We start from the raw sequence: 15,688 nt of genomic DNA, 5'->3' as shown, positions 1-15,688 counted from the left end.
TCAGTCTCCCAGAAATTTTGTAAATCACATAAATCTTTTTAAAAGCACACTGGATGGTCGATCAGGTTGCTGTCTTGAAAAGCCAAAAAGCCCGCAAACAAAGCCAAACCTCTTACCCGATGGGAATGATAGCCAGGAATCCAATGACAGAAGACAGGGCAAAGCAAGTCCCAACAAACTTGTCCATGGTGAGCTGATAGATCTCATTGAACACTGTGGAAGTGACCACGCCCGTCAATACCAATGAGAGCTGCAATATCACAAATACTTTTCCTGAAAAGAGTCACGAAAGTCATCAGAAGCCAGTCACGGGAGGGATGTCACCGAAGTCCTTCCTGAGCTGCAGTCCAACTTGACCCTTCTGACTACTCCTTTTCTCTCCTCTTGGCTCATTCCTTCCAGGAAGAGTTTCCTGAACCACTTTGTGCCCTCTGGAAACAATCTAGTGACAGACCCTCCAAACAATCAAAGGCCCGGAACTTTCAAGGACCCGTCATCCGTCAATGGGAGATTCCATCATCTCAGTCATACTTCATTAATCCGCTATTGGCTAGTGTTAAAAATGTGCAAAATTCAAAGCAACTTCTAGTCCCCAAACAATGAGAGGCCCAATCGTTCTTTTCTAAGTATGTTAGATAACCCAAAGCTGGTGAATTCCAAATCCATTTCTTCTCTAAAACCCCCTGAGTTTCTAGTGACTGAGTTGTTGCATTTAAGGCCCACCCTCAGAGCTTTTCAATTCACGAAGTAGAAGAAACACCTCAGGGGAACGTGGACCCGGGGAGGATCATGACCATTGTGCGTGCTCCAACTGGAATGGATAGGGCTCGCAGCATGGCCTAGTGGGTAGAGCATGGGCCTGGGAGTCTGAAGGTCATGAGTTCTAATCCCAGCTCCTCCACTGGTCTGCTGTGTGACCTTGAGTAAGTCACTTCACTTCTCTGTGCCTCAGCTCCCTCGTCTGCAAAATGGGGATTAAGACTGTGAGCCCTAGGTGGGACAGGGACTGTGTCCAACCCAATTATCTTGTCTTTACCCCAGTACTTAGAACAGTGCCTGGCACATAGTAAATGCTTAACAAATACCATGATTATTATTATTGTACTTGCCCAAGCGTTTAATACACACAGTAAGCACTCAATGCCATTGATTGATTGAGTGATAGGTACAGGCGGCTCATATGGCATCACCCTCCTGCACCTGCAGGCCCTAGGGTGAATTCTGAGGGTCCTTGGTCTGTCCCCACAGAGAAGGACCAGATTGGAGTGAACCTGCAGCATGGAGCTGGGCTGACATCACAGATATCTGATTCAACCAATCAACGGTATTTAATGAGCACCTACTGTGTGCAGAGCACTGTGCTCAGCGCTTGGGAGAGTACAATACGACAGAGTTAGAAACATTCCCTGCCCACAATAAGCTTACTGTCTAGAGGGGGCAACAGACATTAATATATATAAATAACGGATATGAGCATAAGTATTGTGGGGCTGGGGGTGGGGTGAATACCAAGTGCCCACGTCCATCGTAACCAGAGAGAACGGGTTCCTGTCACTGAAGTGGGGCTACGAGCAAACTCTCTTAATTTCCTGAGCCACAGCCAGTCTGCTTATGCTCCTCACTCCTACCCACCCTGTCCGCTGGAATGAGCTTCCCCTAAAAACAACTGCAACGATGACAATAGCCACACAGAAAATCCTTTCACTCACCATAGGCCGATCCTTTTACTACTTTGGATAATGCAGACCTAATTGTCGTTATGGGGATGAGAGCAAACAGCATAACAGCACGAGCTGCAACATGATGGAACAAGAAATAATGATCAAGTTTTGCCTTCTCTAGAAAATACAAACCAATCTGTATTATTTGTCACTATGGGCCGGTCTCTTAAGGCAAACAACTTTTCTCCAGTCTAAAGTCAGACGGGGTGGTACCACCTGAGACTAAGGCTTCCAAGTGGTGAGGCCAAGGAATTGTGTAAACATGGAGGGGGAGGAAGGGAGAGAGGAAATGAAGGGGACAAGAGAGAGAGAGAGAAAGGGAGGGAGGAGAGTGCCCACACAAACACCTATGAAAGTGCAAGGGAAGTGCAAAGTGCAAGCATGACTCTAAAGCCAGTAAAATTGGGATAAGCGCTACAGTGTTTAAGGTGTCCTGAATCAGAATAAAGAAAGTTACCCCTACGCATTTCCCCCCTCCCCCCGTGAGACACTCAAGAACCTCGTTCTCACCTGTCCCGCCGCCAACCCCCGGCCCACATCCTCCCCCTGGCCTGGAATGCCCTCCCTCCACACATCCGCCATGCCAGCTCTCTTCCTCCCTTCAAAGCCCTACTGAGAGCTCACCTCCTCCAAGAGGCCTTCCCAGACTGAGCCCCCTTTTTCCTCTCCTCCTCCCCATCCCCACAGCACCTGTATATATGTTTGTACAGATTTATTAATCTATTTATTTTACTTGTACATATTTACTATTCTATTGATTTTGTTAATGACGTGCATTTAGCTTTAATTCTATTTATTCTGAAGACTTGACACCTGTCCACATGTTTTGTTTTGTTGTCTGTTTCCCCCTTCTAGACTGTGAGCCCGTTGTTGGGTAGGGACCGTCTATATGTTGCCAACTTGTACTTCCCAAGCGCTTAGTACAGTGCTCTGCACACAGTAAGCACTCAATAAATACGATTGAATGAATGAATGAAGAGGGATGCCCAGAAAAGGTTCTGACGTACCCCCCGCCTCCTTCCCCCTCCTCCTCCCTTCTCAACCGTGACATATACCCTCTTGAACGAGAACCGCCAATCGACTCACCGGTGTAGAACATGTAGGTCTCTTTGACGAAGGTCATGAGGAGGGAGCCGGTCCCAAAGGACACCATCCCAATCACTATCATGGTAGTGTCCCGGAAGCAGCGGGAGAACACGAGCACCCCCAGGAAACTGGTGATGAAGATGGTGTAGCCGGCCGCCATGCCATAGCCCACCTGCACATGGTTCCAGCTCAAAGGTTCTCTCAGCACAAACAGGGGCATCACGTCCACTGCGCCAACCACTGCCAGGTCGTACAAGATGGCCCCCATGAAGAGCAGGGCTATGATGGGTTTTTGGAGTGCCTTCTCAGTGGGAGAATCTCCCCTCGCTGCTCCCTGCTTTGGAGGCTGATCTGGATCAAGGGTGCGGTAGGTGCCAACAGTGCCAGCCACCGTGTCCACTATGTTGGCTCGGCAGGGCTTGGCCTCTGGCACAGGGACTTTCAGCACAAAGAGGCTGTAGAGGAGGGCGAAGGCGGCACAACCCACGCTGGAGGCCGCCAGCACTGTGCCTTGGTTGTGGCCCACGGGAAAGAGACTGAAGAGGTGGCCTGATGCAATACTGCCAAAGAAGCCTGCCAGACCCAGGATCAGGTCAATGACGATGAGCCGGACAGAGCGGCGGCCCTCAGAGGAGCTCAGCGACCCCAGCGCCATGACCCCAGACCAGAAGGCAGAGAAGCCCCCCAACAGCCCTGCCACGGCCGCGGCCCCGTACATCACCTCCACGGGCCAGTCCAGCAGGATCTGGAGGAGCAGTAGCAGACGGCAGAGCAGATAGCCCAGGAGGGAAACGCAGATGGAGATCTTCCTGTTGTGCCTGTCGCTTAGCCACCCCAGCCCATACGCGGACAGCAAGGGGGTCAGGCCCATCACCAGGTTGTAGATGATGTAGAAGTTGGAGATGGCTTTCTGCTGGACATCTTCACGGATGCCCCTTGAGGTGGAGATGCCGGTCTGGTTGGAGCTCGACTGGTTGTAATAATTCCTCACCACCAACAGCAGCCCCGTGTCATAGAAAGAGGCAGCCGCTTGAGCTGCGGCCACCACGGGCTCGATCCAAGTCCTCATCATTGCAGGCTCAAGACAGCACTTCAGCGAAACCCCTGTTTCCTGATTCATGGTTACCTCCTGCCACACTAAGGCTGAAATCTAGATGTGTGTGTGGGCAGGGGGTTGGGGGGAGCGGAGAAAGACAGATCCACAGCAGCAGCAGGAAAGATTCCCTAAGTTCTGCTCTCACACATTAGACAAAGATGAAGTAACACAAACAACCCAGAGAAAGGGGAAGTGGGAGAGTGAGAGAGAAAGACAGGGTGAGAGTGAGTGAGAGAGAGAGAGAGCTAGCTCAGAGCAAAGTGTGTCTGTGCATGAGCCTGCCTGACCACTGAGGAGAAGCAACTCACAGTTAGGGCCAGGATCACCCCTCCTCTCTCGTTCCTTCCCTCCCACTACCAGGAAAAACTGGACCTGCCCCTAACCCTTCCCTCCCTTCCACCTCCAGTAGGAGTGGTTGCTGCTGCTTCTGCTACTGAAACTATGAGGAACAGCCGCCCTGAGTAGGGAGAAGGGAAAATGTGGAAATCTAGTGGGGAGGAAAACAGGTATCAGATCACTTCAGAGGAGATTAAGATCAGATGAGAGGAGGCAGGAAGGAGCCCTCTAAGGGCATTGAGATCTTTTATCCCAGACCACAGCACTTATGTACATATCCTTACACTCTTATTTGTAATTTATTTTATTATCTGTCTCCCCCTCTACACTGTAAGCTCCTTGTAGGCAGGGAACGTTTCAACACGTCTACCAACTCTTTTTTTTTTTTTAAGGGTGTTTGTTAAGCACTTACTATATGCCAGGCACTGTACTTAGCACTAGGGTGGATATAAGATTATCAGGTTGGAGACAGTCCCTGTCCCACATAGGGCACACAGCCTTAATCCCCATTTTACAGATGAGGCAACTGAGGCACAGAGACATGAAGTGACTTGCCCAAGGTGTCACAGCACACAAGTGGCACAGCCTGGATTAGAACCCAGGTTCTTCTGACTCCCAGGCCTGTGCTCTATCCACTAGGACACGCTGCTTCTGTTGCATTGTACTCACCCAAGTGAGTGGTACGGTGCCCTGCACACAGTAAGTGCTCAATAAATATGATTGATTGACTGAGAGAAGGGGTAATGAAATATCACTGGCATTGATCAGACTTTTCTTGTGGCTATAGGGGTCGATTTTGTAGAGTGATCTCTCAAGGCATACAGGAGTTTGTTTATTTGCAGGACTCCATGAGGCATAGTGGGAGGCTTAGCATTTGTAGGTGACTCAGTGGGGGTATGGGCATTTCTTGGCAACATTAATGGGTAGTGCTCCCTTATCCTCCCCTTCCTCCCCCGAAAAGCACTCCCAGAGCACTACCAAGTTGTGGGAACCAGGAGATCATGAAGACCCCAGGGGTAGTTCTGGTAACAATGGAAGTACTGCACCATTTATCCAGGGATTCTGGGGCTGAAGTGTGGCAGAGAGCCTTAGGGAAGAGGAGTAGGGGCAGCAAAGCAGGATTCAGCTGTGAGGACACTTGGCAAGTTGGGATAAGGGGGAGGGGAGGCAGACGGAAACACAGAAAGAACAGCTCAGTCCTTCTGGCCCTAAAGAAGGAAACTTCCAGAGAGGAGAAGAACATTTACTGCCTCCATTGGCAGCCCAAAGGATTTCTTCACTGGAGCCCTTCACTGAGTATTCTGTAACCCAGAGAGGTGGGAGTTATCAAGAAAGATAGCACCCCCCCCCCAACCCCACCATGGACATAGAGCAAGTTTTAGAGGTAATCGATCAATCCATGGTATTTATTGAGCGCTTACAGTGTGCAGAGCACTGGACTAAGCAGTTGGAAGAGTACAGTAGACATGCTCCCTGCCCACAAGGAGCTTACAGTCTAGAGGGGGAGACAAACATTAATATAAATAAAAAGTTACAGAATTGTACATATGTGCTGTGGAGTTGAGGGTGAGGTGACTATCAAGTACCCAAAGGGTATAAATAAGTATCCCTCATCACGATTAGAGCTTATTGCCCAAAGTAAAATCTGTTAAGGCCACAGGAAAGTGTCCCAGAGCAGAGCACTCTGGGGATGTCCCAGCTTGCCATCTTCTCCAGGGACGTCTTGCATTGCCCTCTGCACCCTGACCCAATTTTTTGTAAGCCTCCTCCTGGGTGGGTCCTGTGTGTCTTCTGCATAGTCCGCTGCCCCCCCCCCCCCCCCCCAAAAATGACTTCTCTTTCCTCCCAAGGGCCTGCCATCTTTGGTCCCCTCAGGTTCACTCTGGGAGGGGCTAGTTTCTGTTGCAGCCAACACATGGTATTGCATGGGCGATCACTTCCCACTCCATTCTTGACCCTGTCTGCCTAAAATCAGAGTAGCTCTTGATATGATTTTTGAATCAAACAGCATGTGGGGGAGGTATGTGGGGGAGGGAGAGATAGGGGTTTGCAACACTGGAATCTGTTCCCCCAAGATGTTGTCTTGGTGAAAATATCAGTGGGTTCAAGAGGGGTTTGGATCCATTCATGGACAGGTTGGTGGTACCTCCCTAAACCATTAGGATGGGTGTCAAGGAGGGCAACTATCTCTGAGTATCTGTTGTCACTGTCAGAGACAGAAAACTGGGCTGTACAGATTACTTCTCTGACCCAGTAGTGGCAGTGCTTAAGTCCTTAAGTAAGATCCAGGTGCTGCACACAACAGACTAAACCAGCTAAACCACATGGCAAGGTCAGGGTGGAGGAGGAGAGAAAGGAGTATGGGGCCAGGTCACTTCAACTGCTTGTGATGGAACAAAATCACCTCTCTTAGGACTGCATCCACTAGAGGGCGACATTCACTATTGGTCTGGGTGAGGTAAAAGCAAGGCAGGCCTAAGTTCCAAAAACCATTGGCAGGCCCTGCTCTTTTGAAAGAACACCTAGTAAAAACAACGGAAAACATAGTTTTCTATTAAGGGCCTCTCAGATTTTGCTAACCATGACAGTCCATCAATCTTAACGGTTAAGTTTTCTTCTCTTCTTGCTTATTACCCAATGCTTCTGAACTTCCCCAAAATAGCTCTTCTCCCTCTTGCTCTAATAGCAAGCAACAGTTGTCTTTTCTCAATCAATCAATCAATCGTATTTATTGAGCGCTTACTATGTGCAGAGCACTGTACTAAGCGCTTGGGAAGTACAAATTGGCATCACATAGAGACAGTCCCTACCCAACAGTGGGCTCACAGTCTAAAAGGGGGAGACAGAGAACAGAACCAAACATACCAACAAAAAATAAGTAGGATAGAAATGTACAAGTAAAATAAATAAATAGAGTAATAAATATGTACAACCATATATACATATATACAGGTGCTGTGGGGAAGGGAAGGAGGTAAGACGGGGGGATGGAGAGGGGGACGAGGGGGAGAGGAAAGAAGGGGCTCAGTCTGGGAAGGCCTCCTGGAGGAGGTGAGCTCTCAGCAGGGCCTTGAAGGGAGGAAGAGAGCTAGCTTGGCGGATGGACAGAGGGAGGGCATTCCAGGCCCGGGGGATGACGTGGGCCGGGGGTCGATGGCGGGACAGGCGAGAGCGAGGTACAGTGAGGAGATTAGTGGTGGAGGAGCGGAGGGTGCGGGCTGGGCAGTAGAAGGAGAGAAGGGAGGTGAGGTAGGAGCGGGCGAGGTGATGGACAGCCTTGAAGCCCAGGGTGAGGAGTTTCTGCCTGATGCGCAGATTGATCGGTAGCCATTGGAGGTTTTTGAGGAGGGGCATCCTAGCTGGCATTTATTTAAAGGGTCTGTCTCCCCAAAATCCTTCAAATTACTCTCCCCCCTTCAAAGCCTTATTGAAGGCACATCTCTTCCAAGAGGCCTTCCCAGACTAAACCCCACTTTTCCTCATCTCCCACTCCCTTCTACGTCGCCCTCCTGACTTGCTCCCTTTGCTCTTTCCCCCTCCCAGCCCCACAACACTCATGTACATATCTGTAATTTTATTTATTTGTATTGATGTCTGTCTCCCCCACTCTAGACTGTAAGCTCGTTGTAGGCAGGGAATGTCACTGTTTATTGTTGTATTGTACTTTCCCAAGCGCTTAGCACAGTGCTCTGCACCCAGTAAGCACTCAATAAATACAACTGAATGAAGGAATCACATATGATTCAACTGCACTCTTCCATGTGTTCACTACAGTACTCTGTACACATTAGGTATTTATTCAGTAAATGCTATCGATAAATTGTTTGAAAGGCAAAATACTGACTCTGTAGCTTTTTACCAGAGCCCATTGCACACCGAACCTTGGCAATGCATTTTTTTGATCCTTCGATTCTGCCTACCCCCACCCCAGGGATTTGGGAGTCTAATGGGTTTTGAGGTTCATCCCAGGGTACCCTTTCTGATCCATGTCCTCCAGGATGGCTCTTCCAGACCTGAAGGGCCCTAGGACCCCGGAAGCCTCCCAAAAGGATCATTCCCATCTGAGACCTCTCCATGATCCTTGTACCTTCGGGTAAGACCCAATGCCCAAAATCCCAAGGACTATCATGGAGGACAGAACCATCAGCCTGAGTATAGTCCTTATCCTCCAGCTCTAAGAACAATCTCTCCCCCATGGCTCTCTCTTGAGAAATCTTCTTGGTAGAAGGAAAGATGGTAAAACGCATACCATATATTTATATCATTTCTTTCTAGCAAGGAGATTCACCTTATATTCATTACTCTTCCTCTTCACCCTGTTAGGACAAAAAGGACCATATTTTAGAAAGCTCCAAGTAGGATGGGGTGGGAATTCTATGGGGGAGGGGCCATTTGCCCAAGACTGGGGAGAAAGAGGAGGTGAAGGAGGAAGAGGGGAAGGCAAGAGAGGGAGATAGAATATAAAGAGATTAAGACAAAGCACGCAGAGGGAAATACAAGCTAGAGTGAAGGAAACCCCCAAATCACAATCCCAAGCACACGCCTGTGCACATACACAAACACACATACAATCACTGAGTGCCTGAAAGAGTGAAGAGAGAGGCAGCCAAGACTGTCCCTCTCCATTGTGGGCCTCATGGGCTTACTCTTGTCCTCCTCTACTCTGACTCTAGTTCCTGCTCCAGAAAGAGGTACTTTCTCTTGTCAGCTGCTGTTTCCTGGAATCTGCCAGTGTGGAGAAACTGCACAAAAGGGGGACTGATGGGGAAACCCCTAGGGAAAAACCGGAAGTGGCAGTAATGACAGAAGCAGCAGCTCCAAACTAAAACAAGAGCTGGAACGGAGCAGAAATAGGAGCAGGACTGTGGGCTTATAGTGGGAGGTAGCAGCAAGAGAGGGGCAGCTTTGTGTTCATGTTCTTGTTCATTCCTTCTCTCCACTCCACTAAGGTCTGGTATAGCTAGAACATCAGGCACTGCTTTGGCTACTTCCACCATCCTGAGCCATCAGACACCATTTTGAGGGTGTCTGGCTGTGTTCTTGAAATTTGGGCATGTCTTCCACAAGGCAGGACTCCTGAATACCTATCTTGGGACTCCCAAAGAGTCTCAGATTCCCTTTCAGGGATCAGGGCCCTCGGCTACTCTTCCTACTAAAATACAGACTCAGTGACCATGAAGGAAAATAGCCTAGACATCTTAGCAGTTTAAAATATAAAACTATTTGATCAATGTTTCTATTTCTGAGAATTTAAGGATACTTTGGCTCAAATAGAGACTCTCATCATATATTTCAGGGAAGGGGAAGAAAGGGGTGGCACTTTTCATATGTTTTGTTCATCTGTCTACATGTTTTGTTGTCTGACTCCCCCTTCTAGACTGTGAGCCCATTGTTGGGTAGGGACCGTCCCTATATGTTGCCGACTTGTACTTCCCAAGCACTTAGTACAGTGCTCTGCACACAGTAAGCACTCAATAAATATGATTGAATGAATGAATGAATATTTGTCCATTAACTAGTCAGAATCAGAAGTAATACATGGGCACATAGATTTGGTATACTAACTTACACAGTCACTGCTCTAGGACTCCACCATGCCAATAAAATGATTCGATTTCAACTACAGCTAAGTGAATTACCATCTAATGCACAATCACTGTTGGCCCCTCAAACAGCATCTGCATTTAGGATAGTGTTCTGCGCACAGTAAGTGCTCAGTAAATACCATTGATTGCTTCTAGACCGTAAGCCCGGTGTGTGCAGGGATTGTCTCTCTTTATTGCTGAATTATACTTTCCAAGCGCTTAGTACAGTGCTCTGCACATAGTAAGCTCTCAATAAATACGACTGAATGAATGAATTGCTCTGAACAATCGAAGAAGTGGAGATTTAAGAAACAAAAAAGGGCCAAACGGATGAGACCTTTCTCCAAGGGGAAGGTTGGAAAAGAGCACAGCTGACTGACTCCAACTCTCACCCTGCACTCCATTTAGGCAAAAGAAGAAAATGTCACAGCATTATCTCCTAAGGCAGAACTTACTGACCTTCCAGGCAAGAACAGATTGGATCTGTCTACCAAAAAAGGCTGAGAAGTCTCCAACCCCAGAGATCCTTAAGAAAATAATAGTCAGCGACCTGTCCTGAATGGGTTCATCATTCACCTGCCTGGAAGCGGGAGGCTGGACCAGCTGAACTCTCAAAATCTCTCACAACTTTATAAATATCTTCCCCCAAAGCATTAAATGCTATGTTGAGTCAAAAGAAGCAGCATGACCTAGTGGAAAGTTCTAATCCTCTCTTCTCCACCACTTACTTACTGAGTGACCTTGGGCAAGTGACAACTTCCCTGTGCCTCAGTTTCTTCATCTGTAAAATGGAGATTAAATACCTGAACTCCCTCCCCGCAGACTCTGATCCTGATATGGGACAGGGACTTTGTCTTACCTGATTAACTCGCATCCACCCCAGAGCTCACTACAGTGCTGGGCACAAAGTAGGCACTTAACAAATACTACAATTATTATTAGTCAACACCTTGGTTACAATGAGCTATATACTTATAACTGGCTCCCTTGACATCAGAGAAGTTTTACTGCAATCCCCAGGAATTATGAGAATCAAAGTGGCCTATCTGATCAATGGAAGCATTTAAGTAATGAAAATGAACACAACCAACTAGATCCACGCACGTTAGTCAGAAGCACTTGCCATCTTTGTATAGAGCAGATGCTTAATCATTTCTTTCAGCAACAAATTCCTTTAGTAAACTAAAGTAACTTTCATTCTAAATCCTGCAGAAATACGAACTGTTCTTTCTGCATCACCTCAATGTCACTTTGGCTTTTACTTTCAGCTTACACAGATTGCCGCTGAGTGAGGTTAGACAGGAGGAATGAATCAAAACACGCTTTATAAGCCCCAAACACCTAAGTGCATAAATTTGACAAGAACAAATCTCCAGCAGAGATTCCCTTTCACAGAGATGTCTTCCTGCCCACACTGCAGAGAAGAGAAGAGGTTCTGCCCAGCACAAGAGTGGGCTAAAGCCTAGATCCTCCTCAGATCCTCCTCACAGATGGGCCTCCAGGGTCACAAGCTCTGTTGGGGCAGCCCCTCCATCCTCTCTCCCAACACCAGAATAAAGGCCCCCACCCCCATCTCCCCAACTTCCTTCAATCCTGAGACCACAGGTATTGGGATGGCCCTGCCTGGTATGATGAGGATCTCACTTTGGGACTGTTGGCTTCTGCCTAGTGCTTATTTTGAAATCCTGGTTGACTTTTCTCCACATGTTTGACCTCTCTCCCCCAAGCCCCCTTTAGAATGCAAGCCCCTTGTGGGCCAAGGGTTGCATTTTAATCAACAGTCCATTTATTCTTTGCAAAGCTTAATATTAGTACAGTGTAAGCATTTACTATGTGATGGATTATATCGATTACCTGGACTGTCTTTTAAAATTTCATCAGAGTTTTTCCAAACATTTTAATTATAGGTAATTGAACTGATGATGGTATTTTTCTTTCTCAGTTATTTGGGTAATTCCTACTTGTTCCTCACATGAAGCCATAATCCACTGAAGAGAAGCCTCTCCTCATCAGGATGTTATCAGACTAGATGACTAGAAAGTGGACCTTTTGGTGATCAGATCTGGGGAGGTTCAGAAGAACTCAGAAGAATAACTTTGAGACACTAAGGTGTCATTAGAAAAACTATCAAAACTATCACTGAAATCGGAACTAATACAATTATTGCTCATTTATCAGGTGACAGTAGGCATTTTAGAAAAAGGCAGAAGTGAAATTCAACTGTGCAACAATGAAGCTGTTCCAATTTCCTCCTCCCCAACCCAGAACTCATTGTTTAACATCCAAGCACAGCCATTTGCTTTAAGAGGCAAACCATTCAGTGATTCTGAACATTCAATGACTTTTCTGAAGACCTCTTACAAACGGAAGTGATCTCTACTCACCAGTTCCTTTTAACTCCCAAAGCTTAAGGTTCAACTACTTTATTTACTTATTATTCATTCTGAAAAGGGAGCAGCTATTCTCATGGAGGCCACGGCTACTTTTCCTTTGTGAAAAGCTTCCAGATTTAGTCTGACCCTCTTACTCAGAGCCTGTTACAACACCAGAGGACGGAAGGCCAGCAAGCTGGCATACTTTTGTGTCACAATAGTAAATTGTCACCTTTAGGGAGAAGAGTGTTGCCACACTAAGAAGCCTGATTTGGAGATTGTGTTAATACTGGTCAAGCTAGCAACACTCAGGGTTGATTTGTGCTCTGAAACAGGTATATTAACAGGGGAGAGAATAGAGAAACCAGGCTACATGTTTTCTATTGTCATGATCTTTCCAAATCAAAGTCCATCTCCCCAGAGCTTGGCTCCAGGCTGTCTCATTCCCCTCCCCTCAGCCAACCCCCCAACTCCAATCTCCACCATGGTCTGCTGGTAATGTAGAGATGTAACTTTCTTGTTGTTGTTTTCGCTAAATCAGGAAGTCATTCCCTCCATCTGTTCTCCTTCCTTACTTTGCAACATTCCTTAATCCATTTTTCTAACCTGTTTCACTGATGAGTTGCAGGTCCTATCCTTAATTGCTCAAGTCTGCAGAATGTCCTTGGGTCTGGACAGAAGTGGGCGTCTTCTTCGGGGCCATAATTTGGACCAGGGCTTCCTGGGGCAGATCCGCTGGACTCATTCCAGAGTCTTTGGTGCCTTTGAGGAGAATCCCAGCACCTTTTAGCCCAGGTGGGATGCTCAGGGGTCCATAGTGAGCCAGCAGGCTCAGAATCAGTCAAAAGCCAAGGAGACCCTGAGCTGCAGAAGTGGTAAAGATAAACAATAACAGCAAGAGAACTTTTAAAACCCAGGGGACAGCCTTAAGTGGCAGTCGCCTTTTAGATTGAATAGGTAAACTCCTCATGGAAAGGGAACATATCCCGGCGCTTAGAACAGTGCCTGACACATAGTAAGCGCTTAACGAATACGATAATTATTATTATTATTACATCTACCAGTTCTGTTGTAAGTGCATGAGAAACAGCATGGCCTAGTGGAAAGAGCACAGGCCCGAGAGTCAGAGGACCTAGTCTCTAATCCTGGCTCCATACTGGGCAAGTCACTTAACTTCTCTGGGCTTCAGTTTCCTCATCTGTAAAATGGGAATTAAGACTGTGGGCCCCAGGTGGGACAGGGATTATGTCCAACCCGACTTGCTTGTATCCACCCCAGCACTTAGTACAGTGCCTGGCTCATAAAAAGTGCTTAAAGAATATCATAATTATTAGACTGCGAGCCTCATGTGGGACCTATTATCCTGTATTTACCCAGTGCTTAGTACGGTGATTGGCACTTAGTAAGCACTTAACAAATACCATTACTATTTATATTTTCCTAGTACACTCCCCTGTCTCTGCTACCAGTCTGAGAGACCTCAGGGTGGTCTTCAGAGTCTAGGTAGAGTAATGGTGGGAATGCAGGACTCTAGCCACATCCCAACAGCAGGATGGCCTCAAGGAAACAACTCCAAGAACAGTGCTTGGCACATAGTAAGCGCTTAACAAATACCATCATCATCAACTCCTGGTGACCTCACCTTGTCTCCACAGAAGAATGGACCATGTTCCAGTCCTAGTGGGCTGATATACGGCAAAAAGGAGGATTTTCTGGCTTTTTTCTTTCACTAACAACCCAGGTCATATTGTGCTAATACGAAACAGGCAGGGTCTCCCCATGCAGACCCAAGTACTGTCTTGAATGCCTGGGAAAATTGCAATCCATTTCCAAATAACGCCATTATCCTCCAGGTGGCAATGTTACTACACAATAACCCAGAAAAACAACTATCTACATTTACATCATTGTGTGTGCCTCTCTCTCTCTCTCTCTCTCTCTCTCTCACACACACACACACACACACACACACACACACACACACACACGTGAGCAAACACACAAAACTGTAAACCTACTTGAGGCTGTATCCAATCTGCTACAGACTCATCTCCGGATGCACAGTTGGGATTTCGAACAATTTGATTAGCTTGTATCTATCCCAGCGTTTAGTACAGTGCCTAGCACATAGCAATCATTTAACAAATACCACCAAAAATAAATAAAATAAACATCTCCAGCCACTAGGAATTCAGGGGCCCTTCAGATTTTTGTGTCAGTTTGTTGGGTTAAGGCGCTTTGCCAAGGTTGCACTATGCGCCCTCTGCTGGTCACCTAATGAAACATCACCAGACTAATATACCTCTGGTGAGGATTCATTCATTCAATCGTATTTATTGAGCGCTTACTGTGTGCAGAACACTGTACTAAGCGCTTGGAAAGTACAATTCGGCAACAGACAGAGGCAATCCCTACCCAACAACGGGCTCACAGTCTTGAAGGATGTGCAGGTCAGTCACCAGAATCCAACCCTGACCCACATCTGAACTGATATTCACTTGATAAAGCAGCTTTATTTATCGTTTGAACAATAATGCCTTTTAAAATATCTGTTAACAGATATATCTATTAATAGATATATCTATTAACAGATATTTTAAAAATTGGACCTGTACACGAGCAGGAGAAGTGTGGCTTAGTGGTAGAGCACGGGCCTGGGAGTCAGAAGCAACTGGGTTCTAATCCCAGCTTCGTCACTTGTCGCTGTAATAATTATGGTGTTTGTTAAGCACTTACTATGTGCCAAGCATTGAGTCACTTAACTTCTCCATGCCTCAGTTCATTCATTCATTCAATCACATTTATTGAGCACTTACTGCATGCAGAGCACTGTACTAAGCACTTGGAAGTGAACAATACAACAATAAACACACATGCCCACAATGCTTACAAGTCTAGAGCGGGGGAGATAGACATTAATATAAATGAATAAATTACAGATATGTACTTAAGTGCTGTGGGGCTGGAAGGGGGGAAGAACAAAGGGAGCAAGCAAGGGCCACATAGAAGGGAGTGGGGGAAGAGGAAAGGGGGGTTTAGGGAAGGCCTCTTGGAGGAGATGTGCCTTAGATAAGGCTTGGAAGGAAGGGAGAATAATTGTCTGTCGGATTTGAGAAGGGAGGGCGTTTCAGGCCAGAGGCAGGATGTATGTGAGGGGGTCGAGGTAAGATGAGATCAAGGCACAGTGAGAAGGTGAGCATTAGAGGAGCAAAGTGTGTGGGCTGGGTTATAGGAGAGTAGAGAGGTGAGGTAGCAGGGGGCAAGGTGATTGAGTGCTTTAAAGCCAATGGAGAGGAGTTTTTGCTTGATGTGGAGGTGGATAGGCAACCACTGGAGTTTTTGAGGAGTAGGGAAACATGTCCTGAACATTTTCATAGAGAAAATGATCTAGACAGCAGAGTGAAATATGGACTGGAGTGGGGAGAGACAGGAGGCTGGGAGGTCATCAAGGAGGCTGATACTGTAATTCCTTTACCTCATCTGTAAAATGGG

The 15,688-nt window shown here is 46.9% G+C and overlaps 1 protein-coding gene across 2 annotated transcripts in view; it reads right to left on the bottom strand.

Moving 5' to 3' along the window:
- Positions 1 to 15,688, bottom strand: part of SLC46A2 (solute carrier family 46 member 2) — a 32,567-nt gene that overhangs the window by 5,063 nt on the left and 11,816 nt on the right. The window contains exons 3-5 of one of the 2 annotated variants that reach the window (XM_038770167.1): positions 2,808 to 3,742; positions 1,710 to 1,793; positions 117 to 273 (exon numbers count right to left, since the gene is read on the bottom strand). In XM_038770167.1, coding sequence (XP_038626095.1) covers positions 117 to 273; positions 1,710 to 1,793; positions 2,808 to 3,742 — 1,176 coding nt within the window. Of the gene's footprint in view, positions 1 to 116; positions 274 to 1,709; positions 1,794 to 2,807; positions 4,506 to 15,688 lie in introns of those variants that run through there. The other variant, XM_038770166.1, reaches the window with a different exon arrangement.

This window comes from Tachyglossus aculeatus, chromosome X3 (assembly GCF_015852505.1).
Source record: "Tachyglossus aculeatus isolate mTacAcu1 chromosome X3, mTacAcu1.pri, whole genome shotgun sequence".
NCBI classification, from domain to species: domain Eukaryota; kingdom Metazoa; phylum Chordata; class Mammalia; order Monotremata; family Tachyglossidae; genus Tachyglossus; species Tachyglossus aculeatus.
The sequence above is the reverse complement of the archived record's forward strand: the minus strand, read 5'-3'. Positions and strand labels throughout refer to the sequence as shown.